Source organism: Lepisosteus platostomus, chromosome 7, assembly GCF_059453375.1.
Source record: "Lepisosteus platostomus isolate fLepPlt1 chromosome 7, fLepPlt1.hap1, whole genome shotgun sequence".
Lineage (NCBI taxonomy): Eukaryota > Metazoa > Chordata > Actinopteri > Semionotiformes > Lepisosteidae > Lepisosteus > Lepisosteus platostomus.
The window spans coordinates 61,029,739-61,053,588 of record NC_142617.1 but is presented as its reverse complement, the minus strand read 5'-3'; the positions used below and the strand labels follow the sequence as shown (position 1 = coordinate 61,053,588).

Below are 23,850 nucleotides of genomic sequence, written 5' to 3'. Positions count from 1 at the left end.
TCTCGTGGGTACTTGCTCGGTGCTCCAGTTTCCTCTTGCCTGCCAAAGACATGCTGGATAGGTCAATGGCATCTCTACATTGAACCCCCTGTGCTTGTGTGGATGCCCTGCGGCTGTCACCCTATAAAGAGTGTGCGTGTTTCTGGGACAGGCTCAGGGTGGATGTGACCCTCTCCAGGAATGCGTGGCTTTCTCTCAGTGAATAGGTGATCATTCCCATGTACAAAAACAGAGTAATGTCAGAATCTGCCTTTCCTACCTTGAATACTGACTCCCTCATTGAAAAATGTAAGCTTCTCACGACAGTTCTGTAGTAACTCCTGACATACACTAAGTTCCTAAGGAATAGAAACTATGGACATGAAGTGTAGGACGATATTGTAGTTCTGCAAGTGCCTCTCCATGGTTATCTGCATGTGTTTTGAGTTGTGCACTGATTATAGACTTAGCCCAAAAATATTGCATTTAACTGAGCCCCAGAAATGTTAGTTTGCTGAGAGAAACATTTGACGCAGTTTCCTTGTCAGGAATGTGACCGTAGTATGAAATAATGATGAAATACCATGTTTTATGTGTAAAACTTTGACAGCTGGGGCATTCGTTTAGGAATTAAATTGACATACAATTGAAATGTATTAAAATTATTTTTAAGAAAAAGCCACATTTTTCTGGCACTCAACTTTACATTTCTAGTGTATGTTATGAGTGCCTGAGACTTAACAGATTTTCACATATTTGTCTTTTGATTGTTCTCGTACATTAATTCATCCAAGGAAATATGAATCTATGAACCATTTTACCTTCACTTATGACATCAATGTACATTTGTGTAACAAATCTACTTTGACAGCAATGCACAGAACAGAGAAAGTTGATCTAATCTTTAAAGATAACTTTTTGAATGAAATATATTTTAATTATTTTATTAGCACAACCCCAGCTCCCCATACATACTTACCAAGGCAAAAATGCTGTCAGTGCACCTGCAGAGGTAAGGGAAATGCTGACTACGGTACTGTGGGTATTGCATGAGATTTAAGCTATCATTTGGTCTACATGAAAGACCTGTGGACTATAACCTCCTGTGAGGTGATCATGTGAGATTAAGATAATGAACTCCAATATAAATTACCTACATAAAGTTTGTAAATTTCAGTGCAGGTATATTCCCTTTTGAATACTGATAATACCGTTGAGAAGGTTTTAACAGGGAGAAGAACTTCAGCAATATTTGTTTTGTACTCTAAAGTGATGACCACGGTTGTACACAGTAGTAAAATTACATCTCATTAGTGCACTGTACATTTATACGTGGTGGTCCTTGGTTTAAATGTAAAAATCTTTAATTTGAATTTGAATACGCAATTTCATTTTCGATCCAACGCTGTTTAGAACAAGTAAAATATTTAACATAATTATTTTTAATTTCCTTTGCAGCTTCTACAGTGTTTCCCGGTTTAATAATTTGCGAAATTGACCTGTCTACCACCTACAGTATATCTGGATCTAGATCCGTTAAAACTGCACTCCTGTTATCTTTGGGCACAGCTGTGGAGGAGATAAAATAATGTACCACTAGGCGGCAGTAAAGAAATAAAACGGAATAAAAATGGAATTGTTCACTTCCGATTGATGGTAGGTTCAGGGGTCAACATTGGTCCCTGGGGTTGTTTTGCTCTCTCGGAAGTGGAAGATGGATGGAAGTGGTGAATTTTCTATTTCAGCTCCAGAAAGTAAAGCTGGATATATACTTAGTAATGTGGCCGAGGTGGTGGAGAGGATTTTGACATTTGTACCGACCAAGTCACTTCTCCGTACCGCTTGGTAGGTTCAGATTCTCGTCCCTGTAGACTTCCACTCAATGTTTTCTGCAGAACACGGAGCCTTGAGACAGCACATCGGCGATCTTGAGTTTTATTCATGAACCCGGCTATTTTTTTTAATCGAAAGATGTATGCATAAAGGAGATCAGAGAAAAGCTGCGTCTTGTGCTCTCTAAAGATGTAATGACTTAATTGTATTCAGAATCTCTTGTCTTGTTCATATCCTGTACTCGATCACGCTTGGGTCTTTGACTGCAGAGCCCTTTATATATGTAGTATGTTTGAGAGTTTCTTTGTATTTGTTTTTTTTCGACATTTAAACGCAAAATACCAAGACGTCCTGCTTGTGAAAATGGGCATGTGATATATGTGATCTGGCACCGCAGGAGGTCTGCGGTTTCACTTACTTGCTGAAACATTGTAATCTGGTATTTTTGTATCTGCTTGGTACGCATTGATTAGCAGTACAGCGCATTTTCTTTACGAGCAAGCAAAAGGTTTGAAAAGACGTGATGTCTCATGGCTTTTAAGGAAAATCTGGTATTATAGATAAAAAATTCCAGATGTACTCCAGCAATTGCATAATTCACCGTGAAAGTGAGCTGTTTTTACTCCCTTTCCTTGGTAACTGTAATCCTGAGGACAGTTGTCTCCGGTGATAGCTGTTTAACAGTAGAAAGCCGACCTATTTAGTGAGCATGATATTTTCACTACATCTTCCACCTTTGCTGCTTGAAAAGCACAAACAGGATCTCTCTTTAAATATCCAAGTGGTAAACCAAGTGCCTTTTGTTGTTGTTGCTGTGTTATAGAAGGGCTTCTTTTGATATTTATTGTTTTGCCTTTGTGCTGCTGTCGGCTGTCCTGGTAGCGTCTGCAGACTCTGGAGGGACTGTGCCCGCAGGGTGCTGAGGACACAGCAGAAGATGACCTGGGTGTCCGGTACTGGCTCCTCCAGCTCGGATGGACATGTCTTGTTCAGGACTCTGGCAGAACAAGTAGAGGTAAGGGGACACTCCTCTGTGAGTGATCTCCCTGGCTAGCTCTGTTTTCGCAGTCACCTCCCTCCTGCACTCTTTTTTTATGAACTATTTCATAAACTATTTCCCATATTAGATCACATTAGCGTATAATGTCGAAGCAGGTGTTTGCAAGCATTGTAGATTGGAAAGCAATTGCTTTGAGCTTTAAAGTCCTTTATCTGGGTTTCAGTAAAGGAATATAAATGTGCTGTTTTGCAGAATGTGTACTTGCTCCCCCGGACAGTCCTCCTGATGGCAGACAGTGACACCTTGAACAGACCTGATGGCACCTACAAGCAGAAGAAAGGTAACAGACTGGCCCATGAGGAGTCTTGCTCTGCAAGTATAATTTAAAAGTCTTGGTTTCCCGAAGGTGCTTTGATGTGAGGTTTATGATTTTTAATTAATAATTGCTTATACGTCTATAGCACTTTTTTGGGCACTCTACTTAAAGCGCTGTACAGGTGATGGGGATCCCTTCCACCCTCACCAGTGTGCAGCTCCACCTGGATAATGTGACAGCAGCCATAGTGCACCAGTACTCTCCCCACACACCAGCTCTCAGTGGGGAGGAGAGCAGAGTGATGAAGCCAGTTCATAGATGGGGATTATTAGGAGGCCATGACTGGTGAGGGCCAATGGGAAGTTTTTTAATGACCACAGAGAGTCGGGACCTTGGTTTTACTTCTCATCTGAAGGACGGCGCCTTTTTACAGTATAGTGTCCCCGTCACTAACCTGGGGCATTAGGACCCACACAGACCTCAGGGTGAGCACACCCTACACTCCCCATTAACACCTCTTCCAGCAGCAACCTTGGTTTTTCCCAGGAGGTCTCTCATCCAGGTACTGCCCAGGCTCACACCTGCTGAGCTTCAGTGGGCTCCCAGTCGTGAGTTGAAGGATGACATGGCTGCTGGCTGTTTGTGGTTGTCATACTATTTGAAGTGTGCTTGGCTAATGAAGTCAAAGAACAAAATCTAAAATGATTTTGATGCCATTGGACTCAAAGTACGTCTCAGCCAGCAGAAGTGCTCAGTTGGAGCGCAGGTTGAGCACTGTGTGCCAGGATGGCATCATGTTTAAACCTGGTGACATGACCCGTGGAGGCATGGAGGCACACAACTGCCAGAGCAGGGCAGTGCCTGGATCCTCACGATTCCCAGTGCCTCCGCAGCTCCTGTGACCAGCTCGAGCCTGGCAGGCCTGCAGTGAGTCAATAAAAGAGCCGGTCCTCCCGGTCCTCCTGCACCAGGCCAGAAGCATGCGCCCATCGGAGGAGTGTGTCTCCAGACAGGAGGTGCTCCCCATGTGGACACAGGGTTTATTGCAAGAGAACTGCGCCTTAAAACAGGTGCTGATTCCGAAATAGGTAGGCATACAACAACAACAAAAAAAGTCAATGCAAAATTGAATTTAAAAAAAAAGGACATTTTAAATACCCTTGAGCGAAATGTAAATGTAAAACAGACAATGGTGAAGTCATGGTAGATTTCTTCTGCTGTTTCACCTTAGCTGTAGTGTTGTGTGGACACAGACGTAATGTTGCATGAATAGCAGAACTCCGATTCATTAGAATATCCCACTGTTTCTGCAGGTTTAATTTTGTGGGCATACATAAATTACTCCACTGGCCGAAACTCTTTGAAAATGTGTATAATAAGAAACGTAGGAATTATGTCTAATATTTCTGGTAATTAATATTGAGTGAGTCTCATTTAACATAATTTTATGTTATCAGATGATATCTCTTAAATTTTCAATTTAAACTTTTTTTTTGTTTTTAGAGTATGGCGAACCGCGCTTACACAGAGGAATGGCAGATTACTGCCATATGTGCTCGGGTTTTTATCCTAAAATTGATAAATGTCATCTTGAGGTAGTCTAAGAAGTCTTTGCCATGTCACTTTTCTAATTAGCAGATAACATATTAGGTAAGATAATGCCTGCAAAGTAAAAACTTGAAGTTGGGCTTTTTCCGCCAGCGTTTCAATGTGTGACAGATCGAAATCTTCCTCTTGGCCTTGCTCGGGAAGTTCTGCCCTTGCTGTGGAGCAAAGCTTCTCACTGTGGCCCCTCACACTTCAGGCGCCGAGTGTTCACACTGACAGCATGCACCTTCTGTGGCCATTGAAAGAATAATAAACCGCAGAGTCTGCAAGTACCACAGGAAAGCTGACAATTTTGAGGCCCAGTGATTTCTGTGCATGTTAGCAATGCTGCCATTTACTAATTAGTGTCAATGGTCAGTTTTTGTTTTAAAAGTACCTTAGTTTTTTTTTTCTTACACTAAGTGCTTTACCTTGTAAGTGAGACCAGCAGCTCATTATTTAGTAATGTAATGAGCATGAAGCATTTTTATTCCCAAGTTCTGTTTCTCATGGGTCTTTTTTCCAAAAGTTTTCCAGAAGTGGAACAGAGGACATACTCTACTGCTCATCTCTTCAGTATTAAATGATTTCTTTCTCTTTTTACAACATTTCGGTAAGAGGTGTCAGACACCCAGAGACATCACTCAGGACTCAGTCGGTGTCTGAAGACATCAGTGTCTTAATGTATTTTTATGACACTTTCATGCCACTTGGTGTTCTTCACAATTGGCAACCCAGTGTGACTTCAGTATTGTAGGAAGACTCCATCTACTTTAAAATATTTTAAGAGGCTTCAATGTATTGAATGGTATTTATTTGGACTCTTTTATTTCCTTATAGCTGATAATGCTCACTTTTATAAAGAAGACAATTTGCTTTTTTGATGTATTGTATGGATTTGGAGATGGGGTACAGTAAGTCTGTTGTTTCTGTGGATAATGCACAGATGTGTTGGAAAAAAAAATACTCACTTTGATAGCTTGGGCAAGATCACAGTGTCCGGCGCAGTCCTGAGCCTTTTTATGGGGATTTGTTTTGGAATGCGTTTGCTTAAAAACTGAGACATAAAACATGTACCTGAGACTCTTCCCCTTCACAGCAAGGAAGATGTGTTGTGCAGGAGCAGCCGCTGAGCTCAACAAGCTGTTTCCTAAAGGATGTGATGTGCTGGGTATTGCCGCTCCAGGGATTGTGTGTAAGGACCATCATTCCAGTACCTCTCTTACATCTGCTTTTCCTTCCTGCACTCTGATATACGTGTTGACGTCATCATGGTAGGATTGCTTTGGCAAAGGTCAATATGTACCCACTATAGGAGTTCCAATAAATTAGCCCACTGCTATTAAATCTTTTATCAGTCAGCTTAAATGTGACACATTTGAACCTCATGCATATATGAATGTGTATCTGTTTGTCACTCATACTCCTTTTTCTATTTTACATGTAATGGCAGTATGTGCAGAAGGCAAATAGAGCAGTTCTGTTCATATTATTTTTAAAAAGAGATGCAAAACAATTCTAAGATATCGTGCAGTGAATTTTTTTTTTGCCTTTATTCTACATTGTTACCATAATGATGATAAAGCAGTCAAAGTTCAGGGGGCTTTATTCTCTGTTTTCTTGACAATTGTCTATTGCTCTTAACACTGATGCCCTGAGATTGCATGATTTAAAGTTTGAAGCGGATACCTTGACAGACTGAAGTACAGGCCAGTAGGTTTTTTGTTGCTTTGGGTCCAGTTGTTTTGAAAGTGCACTGTTGGCTGTAAATTAGAGTGATGATGAATTGGCATAGTTTCATTATGGAGTGGTAAAATTAGGCTCCAAACATGCAAGGAAGAAAATGAATTTTTATAGTACAAGTGAAGCAGGCAGTGTGTCACCGTCTGTTGATATTGACTTGTGCTTTTATCTTTAAATTGGGGCCATATTATCTTCGACCCATGGTAAAATAGTGAGGCAAAATAGTATGCCTGATCTGAAAAAGATTATCTGGTCACACAGGGAAACTTAATAAAATATTGAACAACAGTTACATCAGGTGCATCTGAAAGACTGAAAATATCAGTCTAGCGTTAGTGAAAATAATGTTTAGTTTTCAAAAGAAGAAACTTCCATAAGCAAGACCTTAATGTTTTTTTGCATGCCATAAGTATCCAAGTCCGAATTAATTTGACTGAGCAATTAAACTAAAGATGGCAACGGGCAGCAATAAATTTCACATTTGGTTACTGAAGTAAAACTTGAGATTGATAGTTGTTTTCCCCTTTTTAAAAACTAGCGGATTATTGGTGTGTGAGAGGAGGCGTGAAGATGGGTAGAGAGAGACTAGATCAGAGGCGAGCAGACTGGAATTGATCCGTCTCCTTTCTCTGCCAGTGACTCCAATGGGGAGCAGCTCCAAGCACCCACAGGAACACCAAGAAGGGGAAGCTGGCTTTGCTTTATTGTTCCCCAATATGGACGGAATAAAGATACGCCCCTTCCATTTCTGCAAGCAGAGTTTCAATACAGCCACCCTTGAGGAAGCAGGTGGGGGTTTATTAACTCTTGTGTGTACTGTATGTATGTCAAGTCTTTTTGGTCTTTTCCAGCACGGTGTGTTTTTTAAAATGAATCACACCTAGTGGTAGTCGCTTAAAATGTTAAGACCCGGAGAATCAGAGGTCCACTGAACATTTGTGCCTCTTCTAAAAAGTTACTGCTGGAAGAAAATCAGAAGAGGCTTGTGGAAAGTCATGGTTTATTTGATCACTGAGAAAAATGGTGTCGGTGTGTTAGGCTTGGAAAAGCCATCCATCTCAGCAGTAATATGATCTGTGTGTCGGGTTTGTTCATGAACTGCGAAGGTGCCTGTTCTTACTTTAAGTGACCTGCTGGGGTCGCTGTGTTCTCTTCTGATTGTCACCTCCAGTTATGATCACATTAAATGGAGTGTTAGAGTAAATGAGGGCTAAATTGATATTGCTACACATGGAGAACAGACAGCGAGCAGAGCTAGTAGAAGCTGCTGCTGTCGTGTGACTCCTGTATGAGTGGGGAGAGGGCATGTCCGCCTGATGGCAAGGAATGAGCTGTTGCATTGCTTCGTTTGACCCCAGGACTCATTAACAACCCAGACTTGCGCGTTGTTCTCCTGTTCGGTTACGAGGCCTTCAAAGCAGGAGCTGCACGTTTCCTCAATAATGTCCTCCAGCCCCTGGCACAAGCTAACGTGCTGATTGCAGGAGGCCATGTGGAGAATGTGTTCTCCCCGCCCACAGAATGGTGAGTGGCAATTCCTGTTTTTTGGTGTGCTTCCTTATTGGTGCTTTATTTCAATACAAGTAGTCTTATGTTAAGAAATGCGAAAGGAATAAATGTAATGACAAGCCCATAAGGGAATGTGCCAAAACAATGTTCCATTGATATACACATTTCCTTATGAGTTTATCGTTACACTTTATGAAGTGGTTCTTTCTTAATGGAGAGAAAAAGTAACGTCTGAGTTCAAGTGTACTTTTCTTGCTGGTAATCAGCACTGTTGGCACCAGCTCGGTTGTGACTGACTTCTTACACGTGAGGTTTTTTGTTAACAAAAGCCCGGCTTGTGATATCCATTTACATCCCTTTTTCAACCATGCGTCAAGTGTCCAAAGAAGGTTAATCCAGCACTTTGCTTCAAAACCACAGTTCAAAGGGGGAAAAATAAGGCAGCCCACGAATATAAAGCAAACGTTGGAAAACGCAAAGCAAGGAGGGTTTGTGACCTGCAGGTCAGGTCGCAGGTAAGAGGTAGAGCCGCCATGGCCAGGACAAGAGAATATCCCTCAGGCTGCCTTGTGCTCTGACCCCTCTGTGTGCCTGTTTCCTTTCCGGAAAGCTGCAATGAAGGCTCCTATGGCGTCGTGGGCCTGGCGCTGAGCGGGCAGAAGATCCAGGGGGCATCGGTTTTGCTGGATCAGGATGTGAGCAGCGAGAAATCGGCCGAGGCCGCGGTGCAGCGCCTGAAATCGGCCAGCATCCCCGAGAGGAACACGCTGGGCTTCATGTTCGCCTGCGTGGGTCGCGGCCTCAACTACTACAGCGGCAAGCGCAACGTGGAGGCCGACGCCTTCCGCAAGGTCTTCCCCGGCGTCCCGCTCTTCGGCTTCTTCGGGAACGGCGAGATCGGTTGCGACCGCATTGTGACTGAAAACTACGTGCTGACCGACACGGACAACCTGCAGCACGGCTACACCACCGTGATGACGCTTGTGCATCTGGGGTAGCTGCGGCCGGGAGCCGTCTTTCGCGGGCTGTGGAGAAGAACCTTCGCGAGGTTGTGTAAAGAAACAAAAAGAGAAGTTTAATCATTCCAGCGTAAGACGTCTAGTTGACTTGAGTGTGTTGGGTTGAGTATACTTCATACAGGATAAATACGTCAGCTCAATGATACGACTGCATGATTATTCCGTAGGTTTTATGAAGCACTTTGCCGACACATTTCGAAGAACTTAGTTTAATGATTTGATTGATGGTGTTTCTAGACAACGGCAAATGCAAAATGTAACAAATCTGTACCATTCCAGATAGTTTTACTCTAAAAGGTTTCATAATGTACCCAACTCAAATGGATAGGGCTGTAGCAAAGGGGGAATTTCTTCCTTGGACGGTTCAGACTTTAGAAACGCGTCTGAACAAAGCTTTGAGCCTACGTGAGCAATAATTTCTGAGGGGAATTTTGCATTGCTTTATATGATTGAAAAGGATGATAAAAATAATTAATATGAACAAGGGAGAGAGCATAGCTGTTTTGTAGTACTTTGGAGGGAACAATAGGTATTTTTAATTAAATAAAAACACATATAACCGCACATGATTTGTCTTGCTTGTGATGTACAGCTCTGGTACTCCTTTTTCCAGGAGTGGTTTTTGTGGTAAAAAATTTTAGAAAATGTCGATGGAAGAGAAAGCTGATTATTCCCGCTCTTTCATGGTTTGTTTTTCTGTATTTTTAACAATATGTAAAGAAACCAAACATCATGATGAGTAAAAGATGAAGGGAAACTCTTTTCCTTTTCACTTACATAGATAAATTCAGAATATTTGTTAAAGAAAATAAAAAATACCAAAATATACTACAACAATTTATGTAAATTGTAGATCCCAATCATTATTTTTTGCTTCCTCAGAAATGACAGTTGTCCACACCTTTTACTCTTTTGTTCAGATTTACTGCTCTTTTGCGATATTACTCTTTCAGACTGTTTTTAAAAGCTGTCCGTGCAATATGTGTGCAGTGAGAATACACTTTTTCCTTTTCTTGGTTAACGGAGGCCATCTGATTGTATGTTAGGGTTCTGCGATTGAGGTTAGGGGGTACCAGTCGTTGTGAAGGTAGGTTCATTAAGGGAGGTGCAGCCTGCGAAACAGGCTGGGGCACTTGAAGAGGATTGGCGGCAGTGTAAATGTGTTTGAATCTAAATGTGTGGGCTGATTACTTACAGGCATTTACAGCAAATCAGGCAGGCAAGTGAAATAATTTGTTAGGAAGGGCCCTTTTGCAATGTGTCACTGTGTTTCATAGGTCTTTGGGGATTTAAAACTACCTAAACATCTGCAGCTAGCAAATGAACCTTTGAAGCATTTAGCCTTTGGTTGCAGTCCTGTAAAAGAATATATTATACATACTGGAAAAGGGAACATTCCTCTGGAAAGAAATATCTCTGCGAGGGACTAAGTGGAAGACTAAGCGGTACTGAGTTCCTGAAACGGCTTTGCATATTGTTGTAATTTTTTTTATCTGGGATTTGTTTTTCACAGTCCCGGGTTTGAGTCTGGCCTTCTTCTGTTCGGTTCCAATTCCGGGCATCTACCGAGAGGAGTCCGATATCCGAGATGATCTGGAAATCCCTGAGACCTGCTGGCCAGATTACTTGGGATCTTTAAATTGTCCCCAAGTGTGTCCCCCAGCTGGGGTGTAGTCCACCACGCGTCCTGGGACAGCTGTTTGGCTCTGACTCTGCACAACATCTCTATAGAAGTATTTTCTGTGTACATTTGTGCATTCTTCATATATCTTCGATATGTAACCCTTACAGTCGAAATATTTTTATTCAATTTTATTCATTCTCTTTGGAATGTACATTGTAAAAAAAAAAACACAACAACTTGTATTTAACATCTAAAAGTAACAATTGGGTTAAGGACATGCCAACTGCTTGGGTTTTCTATAATTTGACTCTAAATTGCAAGGTTTTCAAATTCCTGATTAACTTCACTCATAGGTTTAGTACTGTAGTTCATTGAGTCCTTCATTACAACTTGCCTTTAGTCAGATCTTTCCCAAACTATCTGCTTGAAGATGAACAGCTTCTGCGAAGGGTTCTCTTTCAAGTGGCGCTTTCCTACGGAAGAGATGTTTTGGATTTGGTACAAATACTGTGTCAAATGTGTGTAGTCTAAGGTGGCAGTTTCTCTCAAAGTGAAAGAAAGATCAACATTTTCTCTAACTTGGCAGAAGATCAATTAAGTCATGTTAGTTGTAGTAAAAATAATGAATGTGTTTTCAGTTTCAGGGAAGTGCTACTTTTATTTTGAGGTATTTCTATAGACACATTCACCATTCCTTCTAAATAAGTGTAACTGAATGGTGGTTTGAGTGTAGTTTAAACATTGAAACTGCTTTGGGTACATAGTACTTATCCCCTTCAAAATAGAATTGTAATTTTTGTCCTGAAAGGACAGGACTAATTTTGATAGTAAAAGATTAAATTGTTGGAAAACCTTTTAAGCTTGCAATCTCAGAGTATGTGGAGAACTATGGTGTCTTGAGTACTTCTGTGTACACCATGAAACACATGCAATTAACAGTTACTGTGGTGTGGTTGCATTTAAGTCAATCTGGTTTTAGTAAAGTGGATTGTAATAATTCAAGTTCTGCCTATTGTATATTCTGAATTATTGTAATGTTCTTTTTGTGGTGGTCAATAATCCCTAATGTCTTTTTTAACATTGTGGCACTGTGTAGTTGGTTCTATGCCCGTGTTGGTTAAATAAAATGTTTGGGGTTTGAGGTTGTGCATTATTCCTGTGTTTTCGCATTGCTTGGTGTGCTGCAGGTTTGCTCTGAAGTGTCGGCTTTTCATACACAGTTGAAAGACTCTTGTCTACCTAACAAAATTCAAATTAACACACAAGGAAATAAGTAGTTGGTGCTTCAGAAAGAGTGTTTTGTTTAAGTTGACAAGGTACTGTACCTACCTTAGTAATGAGATATGAGTGCTTTTAAAAGACAACACTACCCTTTGTTGAAAGTATTATTGTCCCACTGTGTATACTGCTGTTACTTCAGTAACAGATCCTTTTTTAAGAAAATTATTTTTTACACTAGCTGTCATCCCATCATCAGAATGAAACTCTCGTGCTGAAAGCTGATCGACTCATCTGTTGGCAACAGGCTCTGATTAGAATGAAGCAGGCTGAGGGAAGTTCAGTTTTTTTAATAGGAAAATACATTGCCATATTTTTAAAAGGATCCAGAAATACAGTAAGGAAATGGTTTAGGGCCTTTTTTTCTTTTCAGAATGAGAAATTGTTTAGAAATTGGTGGTGGTGGAGAAGCATAGTTATTCATGCTTATTCAGCTCATGTAAGAATTTTTTTTGATACTTTTTGGCAAACACACATTCAAGAAATTTGTTGAGATTTGGGGGTTTAGAATCCTGTTTGCTCTATTTTTTCTTCTGAAATTCAGTGGCTTGTGGTAAATTTTGAAATGTAAAGCAACAGAGTATGCATCTGGCCAGAAAACAGTTTGCTCAGCTGTACTCAGACATTAGGGTCTGTGATTTGCTTTACTAATGCCCATATCCTTTAAGAAGACCTCAGGATTTTGAACCACAGGGTTATTGCTGGGTCTGGCCTCCAGCGCATTGGCGAGTTAGAGAGAGGTCGCTTCATTCTCCTTGGGTAAAATAGTGTGACCAAACAGATCTCCGTATTATTTTATTTCTGTCCCAGCCAGCACAGGTTCTGTGGTGTTCGGCTTGATGTACTGTAATCAATACTGATGCCCTTGTTCTGTCTATGTGTCTTTCCCTGTGACAGGCCGGTAACTGCAGTTCTTCCTGTGTCTCTGGGAACTTGATTGGGGCTTTGCACAGGCAGGGGACACAGTTGTAACCTCAACTTATATCAGTCATGCCTAGTTAGCCATGTGGCTTTCCTGACACACAGGACAAAGAACAGAATGAATAGCTGTCTTCCTACAGGAGTGGCTGCACTCTTCACTGATCAACCCATTCAATTTACTCTTTAAAGAGACAATACTATTACTGCTGCTAAAGCAAATATTTGCTTTATTGGAGATTGTATTTTTGTATTAATTTTCAGAAACTAGGTATAACTCTTGAGCTTTTTTTTTGCCAAAGCAGCATGGGTGAGGTGGGTAGAAGCTCTCATCAACTGACTAGTTCTTCACAAACTATTCCTTCTGAGTGTGAACTTTATTTAAATCTGGGCCAGAAATTATTCTGTAATGCCAGTCGAGACATTGAACTATAACTTTAACCCTGGTCCTTGAGAGCTACATCCAGCAGGTCTTTGATCACCCTTAGCAGTATAAATCACACTTATAACATCAGTTTGTGAAGACTTCGAACACATGAGTTTTGATCAATTGAACAAGTTCATTATTTCATTTAAGTCAGGAATTGATCAATAAAAGATCACCCATAATGCCTCTTGATTTGGCTGTTTGTGAACTCAAAGGATCAGGGAACCAATGGTTTGTTTTATTTTATGCAATAATAGCTTTAATTTTGAACTTCACATTTTATGTCCTAACCATACAAAAGTAAGAGAAGGCCTGTTTGTTTGAGCAGAAACATTTTAGTTAAAAACTGAGTGACTGCTCTATGCAGTGACTGTCTTTCAGGACATGTGCAGTGCAATCACAAGAACATATTGTAAATAATACAGATGGTCAAATTAAAATGTATTAGCAAAACACAATAAGTCTAATATCATTCAATGTCAAACAGTCCTAACAACTATCACTTAAATGAGAAACAAAAGCAGTGTCCTATTCTAAAAATAATGTGTTTTAACTAATAACAAATTTCTTTTTAGTCATGTGATGTTCATATTACATAAAAGTAGGATTCATCCATGGAATAATGGATGATAATGGAAAATTTGATAAAATGTTTAGTGATCTTTTATATACAGTCTCAAAGGGAAACTCGCAAAAAGTAAAGGCTTTGTCATGTCATCTTCATTTCTTTTTCACAGATTCACTTACAGCTCAAGCCTCATAGTCAAAACACTGAGATATTTCAGGTACCTTGAATGCAGAAATACAACTAAACTGATACACTGTTTTTCAGCTGCCTTGTCTGCCATTACTGGAGAAGCAACAAGTTCATCATTTCCCTTTTAACTTAAGTATGAAACATTCAGTTTTCCTTATGCTGTGCTGTGTTACAGTACGTATGTTATATATATATGAAGTTAAATCTAATTCCACATGCAGGTGACAGTCCCAAAATTGTAATAGTTTGCCATGGTTAGTACCACCATTTCCAAATTTGTTTAATGTAATTTTATTTTAAAGGAAAGGATTTCCAGTACAGTGAACACAATCCTATCAACAGCTATTGCCAAGTCATTTTTAATATCACTGCCTGAAAACTTTTTTAAAAATACCTTTAGGCATAGTTGCAGGGCAACTATGGTGCTGCAGGTAGCTCATAAAATAGCAATTGAATTTTAAAATGAGAGGTTTACTGTTTTTTCTCTTTTTTTTCCTGTAACCCAGCAATGAACAGGTTTTACTGTGGTTGCTCTAGAAAGAAGTCGGCAAATGAGAAACTGCTGAGTCTCTCATGATGGGAAGATAAGGAAACAGAACCAGCACTTTCTTGGAACACATTCTGTTCCATCAGATATTGATCAGTATTGTTAAGGTTAGAACAGAGGCACTTCTTTAGACAGAGCAGAAAGGGTCAGCTACCCCAGCCATGTTGTGGATGACAATCCCCTGGCTTCTTTCAAAAAGAGATCCTTAGATCAATTAGCTACTAAGTACCAAACACAACAGGCTAGATGGACTGAGTGCCTTCTTCGGGTTTGTAACTTTTCTTATTTCAGTTCCCGGCTGATGGTTCCTTTGCAGTATTTTGCCGTTTGGATGAGATAATTGTCAGAACTCAAGCTGATGTGACTGGGATTTCATGAAGTCCTTGAATACGTATCCAGGGATTTTGGGAAGGCCCTAAATATTTCAATAAATATGCAAAATCCATTATTAAAAATTTAGCTCTTGAATTCATGTTCTTACAGTAACATAAAAAATAGAGATGATACATGACTGATCCCTTCCTGTGTATAGATGAGTTTTGTCAAAAGATGAATAATTAACAGAATTTCAGACATGGCTTCAGCTTTATTTTACAAATTAAACATATAAATAGTACTAAAAATGTATAAATAGATTTTTCAATGGGTGTGAAACAGTGACATACTTAAGTTACTTTTTAGAAGACTTAAATAGCTGCTGTCTGTGTGTTTTTTTATGTACTTTTGAACACTAGAATATTATACATTTTTATTGCCTTTACAAAGGAGGGCAGTTTTATGATTAAAAGTCTATTTTACACAAATTCACAATAATGGAATTGCTGAAGGGAACAAAATAGAGTCAACAAAATAGTGATAAACAGAGCTTAGTCCCAAAGGGTGTACTGTGCAGTCTGAGCCCAGACACTGACTCCCTGCTGGGAAAACAGGGATCCACTGTAGTTATTCCCTGACCTCGGTAAGGTGTTAGTGTTTCATAGCGATCTCCATCAGTGAAGAGATGGGAATACCCACGTGCATTGCTCTACAGTAGCGTGGTCTTGTTTTAAAAATGTAAAGAAATAATTTAACGTCTCCTGCGATTCCCAGATTTCATGTTCACACTCTGTTGGCGTTTATCAGTCCATCACTCCTTGCGGTCCTGCTTTCTTCTTTCCTTCTGCGGATTCTGCAAGACACCCAATGATACCTCTGGATCCAAAATTCACTGGTCCTGGTCACCCTGACGGTTTGACCAATCTAACACCAGCGGCCAGTGAAAAATTAGACCGAAGGAATTTGGATCCAAATTAATGTCATTTATATAGCACTTTCCAGCCCAAATGTTTGTCACAGCGTTTTCTTGTTGGCAGTTTAAAACATTATTCAATTGGAGGATTTTGAAGAACCTGGTTTTAAAACCTTATCTTTGACTGTTTCTTGAGAGATTTGCTGACCTGCTTTTTCAGGTCATGGGTCATTGTTAATTCAAACCTGTACCTTATGTTTTCTTTATTATTTTGTTCAATAAAACATTCATGGGCTTTGTCCCATATGTTCGCCATGCCCTCCTGGCTATAAGCAGGGAGGCCTTATCGTAACGTAAAAGAAACTGTGATCTCAGAAGGTCGGAGGGGCTTACCAGTCAGCTGTTGCACTTTTCTTCTATGTAAGGAAATTAAATTTAGAGTCTAATTTCAACTCCAGTTCTACACATTGAATTGTAGTATTTCATAAGAGTTCATATACCACCAGAGATGCCTTTTTTAATTTATCTAGCAATAATAGTTTAGGAACTCCTCTGCCCGTCACTGCTGACACCTGGAGAATAATTGTCCATAATTACGCTGATTCCCCCTTCTCACTGAACTGCAGGCAGCTGGTCGATTTTGTGCTGACTGCTTCCGATATTTTGTGAAAGCTTGCTAAAAATGCCCTTTTTGTGTCTTGTAGGTGAGTGGGTTTTTATTCTGTACAGTGGAGATATTATCTATCTCAAGGTTTCATTACATTTTCAAAAGCAGTGAGCTGAGTGATAAATGTCAGACTAAACCGCAGGTGCTGAAAGACTCCCAGTTTTGTTTAAAAGTATATTTCTGTGGCCTTTTATGTACACTGTTCTGTCAGGCTTCAGGAGTTCATTTTGTATTAATTTATGACATATATAAGATACATCTAATTAACAATTGCAGGTTGAGTTAGAAAAACAATACATTTTTATTAGTATCTTCAGTCTGTTTGAGGTATGTAAGCAATACTATTTTTATTTTGTTAATTGGTCAATTTGGACCTAGAAAAATTCAAAAGTTCAGTTCATTTTAAGCTGTTCAACACATGTGAAAGAAAATGGGTTGGAATATGTTTACAATACTACATTATTTTATCTGTAACAGATCTACACCGATCTGTGCCTCAGCTTGGCAGTCTGCTTAATAGGATATACTGTATGGTGATGTTTGCTCCATTCTCATGTCAGTGGATCTTTAATGGTCTGTATTATTAAACTCAGATAATTTAATATATACACACCTCAAGTCAGCAGCTTTCTTTTCTTGAAGTTAAGAGTATCAAACTGTGTAATTGTGTTCTGACTAAACTATCTTTTCTATCAGCTTGCATCCACTAGTGGAAACTGAAAAGCAAACTTCCAGAAGAATGACAAGTAAATACACTACTTTTATGAGACCACCTCGCTTACCATGCCTAAAATACATTTTGCACCAAAGGCAAGCTTGATTAATGATAGCTTTCCAAGAAGAAGCCCAGATACCAGCCAAAAACATTGCGCAGTCAAAGTTAAGATGCTAACAGTATAGTTGCCCATAAAGTATAACTGTCCATCAAAAGGTTTGCAGTGGTGAGAAAAGAGGTGGCATCAATGAAAGTGAGGAAGCAGGCTTTTACTTACTTCCAAGAGCAGTAGATCACAGCAGCGAGAGCCACAAGAATGAGGAGCAGAAGAATGACCACAGCTGCTAGCATCCCTTTCTCACTGGCATCGATGGAGCTGCTCGGCAGCTGGAACTGTTCACATCTGCTGCCTTTGTAGTTTTCCTGGCAGCTGTTAGCGAAGATGGGATTTAGATACCGCACACCCAAGTAAAGAATCATTCCCAGATAAGGAAAATGATTCTTACTCATTGAACAAAAAGAGGTTTAACGGGCTCTAACCTGCAGACTTTGAAGCTGTAATGAGAAGTACCACAGATACATTAATTTATAACTTTCTATCAATGTACGGTATTAAAAGCCACGTCATCTGAACCACCACCCCTTTTTGTGTTCATTTTTATTTGTTGGGCCTTTTCGAATCATTACAAAAGATGAATGGAAAAATAGCCCAAAGAGCTACGCTGACTTGGAGGGCTTGCATGTTAAAACTGACCCCTCCATGGTGGGGGTCATGTTGTCACTCTCTAGCAAGTATTTGTTTTTCAAAAAAAGTGTCCAAACCAGAACTAAAAACCCAACAAATAAGATGAGACAGATGGCTTCGTCTTTTCTTTTAATTGACTGTGTTCTAAAGCCTCTTACACTGCTTCTTGAGTGATTCCTGCACTCAGACACTGGCTCAATAATGCGTGTCCTCCTGGTCCTTATTATTATTGCTATTCTCATTCCCCAAAGTTTTTGTGTCTTTCTTACGATTCTGGAAATTGAAAGGAAGCATGAATAAGGCTTTTGCATGTGATAAAAAGGAAGGCACCTCAGTTTGATCTGAGGGCTAATTGTGTTAGATGCCGTTTTTTTTTGCAAAGCAGCAATTTGCCACATTTAAAAGATGAAGCATAAAATTGTTTGATTGTAATTTTCTGAATAACGCAAAACATGAGTGTTAAAATTCAAATATAAGTGATTTGCTACCATGCTCCTCAACTATGTGGTGCTATCAGATTAAAAAAGAGGCATGGATTTGGAAATGAGAGGACGAGTTTTCATCTTTGTGATTGAATTAGCTATTCTTTTGCAAACGTTTAGTGTAGAAGATTAGAAACATCAGCATTCATCAGCTGTGGGACAAAGCATTCAGAGGGCATGGCAGAAGCAGAATTTCTAATGATAGCAATTGTCTAATAACACAAGCTAATACAATGCACATTATTTATATGAGCCATTGCGCAAGTAGCATATCAAACATAGTTTTCAGTGTAAGCGCATAGCTTATTGAAAATTGTGACTTACACACAAGATGGGGTAGAAATAGAGAGGATCCTGTAACATAGTCCTCCATTAAAGCAGTAGGATGCTTCAGATTCCTCACATGGCTCTCCATGCTCTGCAGAGTACAGTGAAGTTTTATATAGTATTTATACCCATCAGTAAGAAGAAGCCTGGCCTTCTGTATAGTGTCCCGTGAAAATACAGTCTTTCTTCCCTCTATACGCCAGCTGGGATAGGAAATTCAAAGACACCGGGGGTGTGGCAAGGGATCCATCCTGCCAGGACTGTGCAAGGGCAGAATCAGGCCACACAGGGACGTATAAAGACAGTCAATCAGTACTTTCGTTGTTTTTTAAAATATATGGGGCATATATTGGAAATGAGAAATTTCTTTAGTTCTTTCCATTTAAAAAATTGATCCCTGTTGGGAGGGGTTCTTGAACTCCCTAAAGGAGTTTTTGGAGTAATTTGTATGCAGTTCTCATCACAGGGAACCCGTTCTTTGCCCCAGTATTGGAACTGACCAGAACACAACGCAGGCAGTTCTTCATTGTTCTGGTCATTAACAAAAATAAAAAGTCAGCTGCTGTATGCTGATTTAACATCTAATCAACACCAGAAACAATTCCAGCTACATGCACAGTGTTTTTAAAGAACCAGTCTCTTGTTCAATCCCCTATACACTGCCCATTCCTTCAGGTACTGTATGTTTACCTTTAATCTCATGACACGTTTTAGAGTAGTGCCAAAGGACAAGTAACAGCATCTGTCCACCAGCACAGGGAAAGTCTTGCCTTCAGTTTTACAACATTACATTATTGATAAATTATTAAGGCCATAAGGAACCATGATTTTTACCTGCTGTCATCATATGTCCAGATTCTGTTCTTCTGGTTTATATGTTGTTTCAGAAAATGAAATTCTGAGGTGAGTAATAATTGGTTTCCCTCCTGAAAAATAAGCATAAACATTTCAAATGAGTGGTGCCAAAAGGTACTGTAAGTGTCATGTTTTGTTTTTGTTTTGAAAAACATGTCCATGTTTTGAAAGGACTGTGTTTCAATTTTGTTTTCTGGTTTCACTTTGGAAATGTAGTATTTTTGTAGTATTATTTCCGGACAATAATATGATGATGTACGGTATTTTAGTGGGGAATATGTACAAACTTCAAATGTAAACTTGCCTTAATATCTGATCCCCTTAATCACCTTACAGAACATGCATTAATTATCATTCCATTATAGAATGTTTCTAAGTTCTACTAGATGCTTAGAAACTGCTGCAATTAAAGTGGTTCATGTTTTTCAATATCTAATAATATTCCATAGCACTAATTAGGTTGATAGAAGGAGTCTTATCCCAGGGTGAATGGCAAGTTCTAGTTTCATGATTCTGATTGCCCATGGAGTACAGGACTTTGACCTTTTGTTATTAGAGGGTGTTTGTGTTCCTTCAGAATAATATAGCCAAGCAGAAACCTAAGGCTTATCTTCAGGTCTGACAAAAACAAACACATACACTCCTTTGTGAATAGGCATTACACTACTTTAGTATTAAATTCTCATCTTACACAGACATTGTATTTCAGGTAATCCACATGCGAGCTGTAATATAACCTCATGAGACATCAGATGCCAAAAGACACCTGATTGTTTCATGACTTCTGAATAGCTCAAGACTGCATTCTGATCTTGTCAGATCTCGTGTGTTAAAGCAGACTGGCCCTGATCAGTACCCAGATGGGAGACCTCTAAGCACAACCTGGATTCTGGTGTAAGAGGTGCTTGTGGACCAGTAGCTGGAGCTCTTCCCTCTGAACCTGAATTTACAAACTGGTGCCCCAGTATACTGGCAACATTCTGTGCTGTGTGATGTGAGGTGGTGTTCCTTGGGCAAGATATCACACCAAGCTCCTGACTTCATTAAGGTTCGCAAAATCCAGTAACTTGCTTGTGAGAATTGGTGTATTAAACCCACTGTCCTGGCTAACTTGGGCTTGCGTAATGTGGCCTTTCTGTTATCCTCCCTTATTTCAGCTGATGAGGTCATTTCTCACGTCCCTGCCCAGTCCTCTGTGGTTTGAGTCTGCAGGTACAGTAGGTACATCATGGCGGTTGGTGCACTTCACTGGTCAATGAACAGGGTCCCTTCCTACATGTAAAACAGTCTGGGATCCTTTGAAATGAAAATGAGCAGTAGGAATGCAATCGATTATTGTTTTTACTGAATGTGGTTATAGAAGTCTTTTAAGCGTTCCATTCATTTTAATTCATTCTGCACTCCAGATTTTCCCTTACAGTGTAAACTAAGATGTATGGTGTAATATAAGCCAGGCAGTGACCTTCTCTCTCACGTCTCTGCTGTATAGAGTGAGTTAGTGCATATATATTGAAGTGAAACTGTATTGCATCATGTTGGCACCATCAGATAAGCTTCCAGATAAATCAGCGTTAACTTGTTCCTTCGAAATGACAGGACGTGCTGTAGCACAGCGAGCAGCACGTAACAAATACCGGATTATAAAAACAACGTAAATAGTCTGAACACTCTGTAGAAGACAGACTGAGAAAACGGCGGTTAAAGGGTTTTCATAACGAAAATGTTTAGTTGTGAGAAAAGTAGTTTACGCATCAATAGAAAATTAATTGTTACATAGACTGCGGTTGTAGGAGCACTCTAACCTGAGAGATTAGAAGATCATATCAGTGAAGAGTTTCGCTATCACCTTTTATTGGCTAAATCTCAATTCTTTACTTACAAGAAGATACACGGTGCTGATAGAGATGTCAATGCGCCACACTGGTCCAATTAATATGGGCAGCGTGGCGCTTGAGCTTTTCAGACAGGTTGTGACAAAAGAACAAGGCGAATCGTTCAGCTTTTACGTTAACGCTACAGATAAATGAACTGGCTTCATTTCTGGTTTTCCCGCATAGTTCAAAGATGGTAACCAATGTCCTGATGTCAATGCTTTCTGAGGATTACGATTATTCTTTTAAAGAACGCGACCGTCTTGTGAATTCATTTGACAAATAAGTCTTCTGCATTTTTTTAATTCTTAGAACCGACACTTTAACTGTCCTTTACTTTAGCTGATTATGCCACCCTATAAAACGTCCTTTTTATTATTTTAAAATGATCAAATACATTTGTAATAAATTAATTTGTGAAGTACTTACTGCATTTATGGAAAAAGAGAAATGGTCCTACCAAATGTCTGACATTTAAATCTGTAATTACCCGGTAGTGTTAAGTGATTAACACAAGGTGCTTTTAAAATAGCTGTCATACAGTAATGTAAAAACATTTCTAAAAAACAGTAAACAGAAAATTCAGTACTTACTGACAGTTTTTGACTTAATTCCAAGTAAGGTCTAGCACACTTGTCAAAATGTATCAGCCCGACTGCTTTCAAAAGTCCAGGCAATCCTAGTTACATTTTGGTATGACGTCACGCAAGGCGTGGGTATATCACCTAAGGCTTAAAAATGTAAAGATTGCCGTTTGTCCACATCGCAAATGGGGAAATATGTTCCAATACATAAGCTCACAAGTAACGTGGGTTCAAGAAACATGAACGTACGTACAGTGGAAACAAAAACGTTTTTCATGCTATTAATTACACACACCTTCCTTAATCACAGTGTCATCAAATGGTTTTCTTTTCATGGTGGCACACAGGAATTTACTGTAATACATTCTCTAAGTGCATTTTCAGATATTTGCAAAAGAAAAGGCAGGTGACATCACGATAACTCATATTCTTGGAAGTAACGGATATCAAACAGACTCTCCTCCAGTGCTGGGAAGAAACCTGACTGAAGATAAACATTTTCTGGTTTTCTGGTTATTATTGGCTTTTGCTTGCAGGTTTCTTCTGGTAAAATTCGTCAAATCTTCCAGTAACATTGAAAATCATCACTAAAACAGATAGGACTTTATTTTTAATCTCCACCTTGATGCCTCTGAGACAATGCTTACTGCAACGGTTATGGTTATACAGGTATGTATGGTACGTCATCATTTCTCTTATTTAGACGTTTTCTCTGGGGCATCCTGGCCTGCGTTCACCACTCTGCAGTTCATAAACCATGGTACAGGAATATATAGCTTTTAGAAATGTGGTAGCAGAGTCTGTGAGAACGTAAGCAAAGGCAACACCTTGCAAAATGTCATCCGATCATAATTTCTGTGAACATCTTTAAAACAACTTACTGAATTGATTTCAAAATCACACCTGTACAGTACATTACCCACAACCGCAAACTTTAGGTGCTGCCTCTGACTCAAAGACCCCAAAATCAATTCTGGTATCGATGCTAAGTGTAGTGCACGAAAGTGATAGCGCTTGTATGGGAACTCCCCGCCGTCCTATTGCGAAACCTCAATAAAAACAGGCCGGAACAGGATGCGTGGATGGCGGGAGAACCCGTTGTTTCTATTTCACTTGAGGCACGTCTCTTGGTGGAAGATGACGGGGCAGTTAAAAGAAGATGGAATTTCAGAAACGTAATGAAATGCATACCACAGGTTTGTGAGAAGCATTGTTCTTGACGGGCGGAAAGCACTGTTTTTGCTGAAGTGAAGTTTCAAGATTGTTAGAAGACAGTAGAACATTGGGAGTATCCACATTTGAGTATGTTTCCCAAAAGTTGTGTAAGGGGACAGCCCCAGGAATGCCCATCAGTACCTGTGCTACCCCTCCCCATGCCCATGACTGAAAGTTCACTTTTTTTCCCTTCATAATATTGCCGTCATGTTTTGGGGAAAACACTGACTATAATGTATGCAAAGAACTCCCTATAGATGAGGAAACTAAGCTTTTTTATATTCCAAAGAAGCAAGACAACAGCAAATCATGTCAACGAAGATATGAAAGCTTATTTTATCCAAGGACCCTCCACAGTCTTGAAATCAATGCTTCATTCACGTTTTTCCTAAATGAATTATTATACTGGAACACTCATTTCCAATGAATATACATCATATGGTCATATGATCATTAATGTGCTTTGTGATGGGCTGGCATGCTGTCCAGAGGGTATCCCGCCTTGCACCCATTGCTTACTGGGATAGCTTACAGCTGCCCCCCACCCAGTACTGGATAAAGAAGTTAGAAAATGTTAGAAGAAAGAGTGTTTCCATAGCAGGCAGCACAATATTGTACCAAAAA

At 39.7% G+C, this 23,850-nt stretch overlaps 2 protein-coding genes across 3 annotated transcripts; one reads left to right on the top strand and one right to left on the bottom strand.

Annotated features, from left to right (window-relative positions):
* Window positions 1–1,624: 1,624 nt before the first annotated feature.
* On the top strand, window positions 1,625–11,747 carry fbxo22 (F-box protein 22). Of its 2 annotated transcripts, none has more exons than XM_088641564.1 (7): window positions 1,625–1,824; window positions 2,695–2,827; window positions 3,065–3,152; window positions 5,815–5,910; window positions 7,095–7,247; window positions 7,817–7,982; window positions 8,578–11,747. In XM_088641564.1, exons 1-7 carry the CDS (start codon window positions 1,694–1,696, stop codon window positions 8,963–8,965), a joined length of 1,155 nt encoding a protein of 384 aa, XP_088497690.1. In that variant the 5' UTR covers window positions 1,625–1,693; the 3' UTR covers window positions 8,966–11,747. The 2 variants fall into 2 exon arrangements, with proteins under 2 accessions (XP_088497690.1, XP_088497691.1); XM_088641565.1 differs by having other exon boundaries at window positions 1,687–1,824; window positions 2,704–2,827.
* A 3,356-nt stretch (window positions 11,748–15,103) lies between these two features.
* On the bottom strand, window positions 15,104–22,170 carry nrg4 (neuregulin 4). Its single transcript, XM_088641566.1, has 5 exons — window positions 22,021–22,170; window positions 19,536–19,627; window positions 18,699–18,792; window positions 17,425–17,577; window positions 15,104–15,705 (listed from the first exon to the last, which is right to left on the bottom strand). Exons 2-5 carry the CDS (start codon window positions 19,546–19,548, stop codon window positions 15,636–15,638), a joined length of 330 nt encoding a protein of 109 aa, XP_088497692.1. The 5' UTR covers window positions 19,549–19,627; window positions 22,021–22,170; the 3' UTR covers window positions 15,104–15,635.
* Window positions 22,171–23,850: the final 1,680 nt, after the last annotated feature.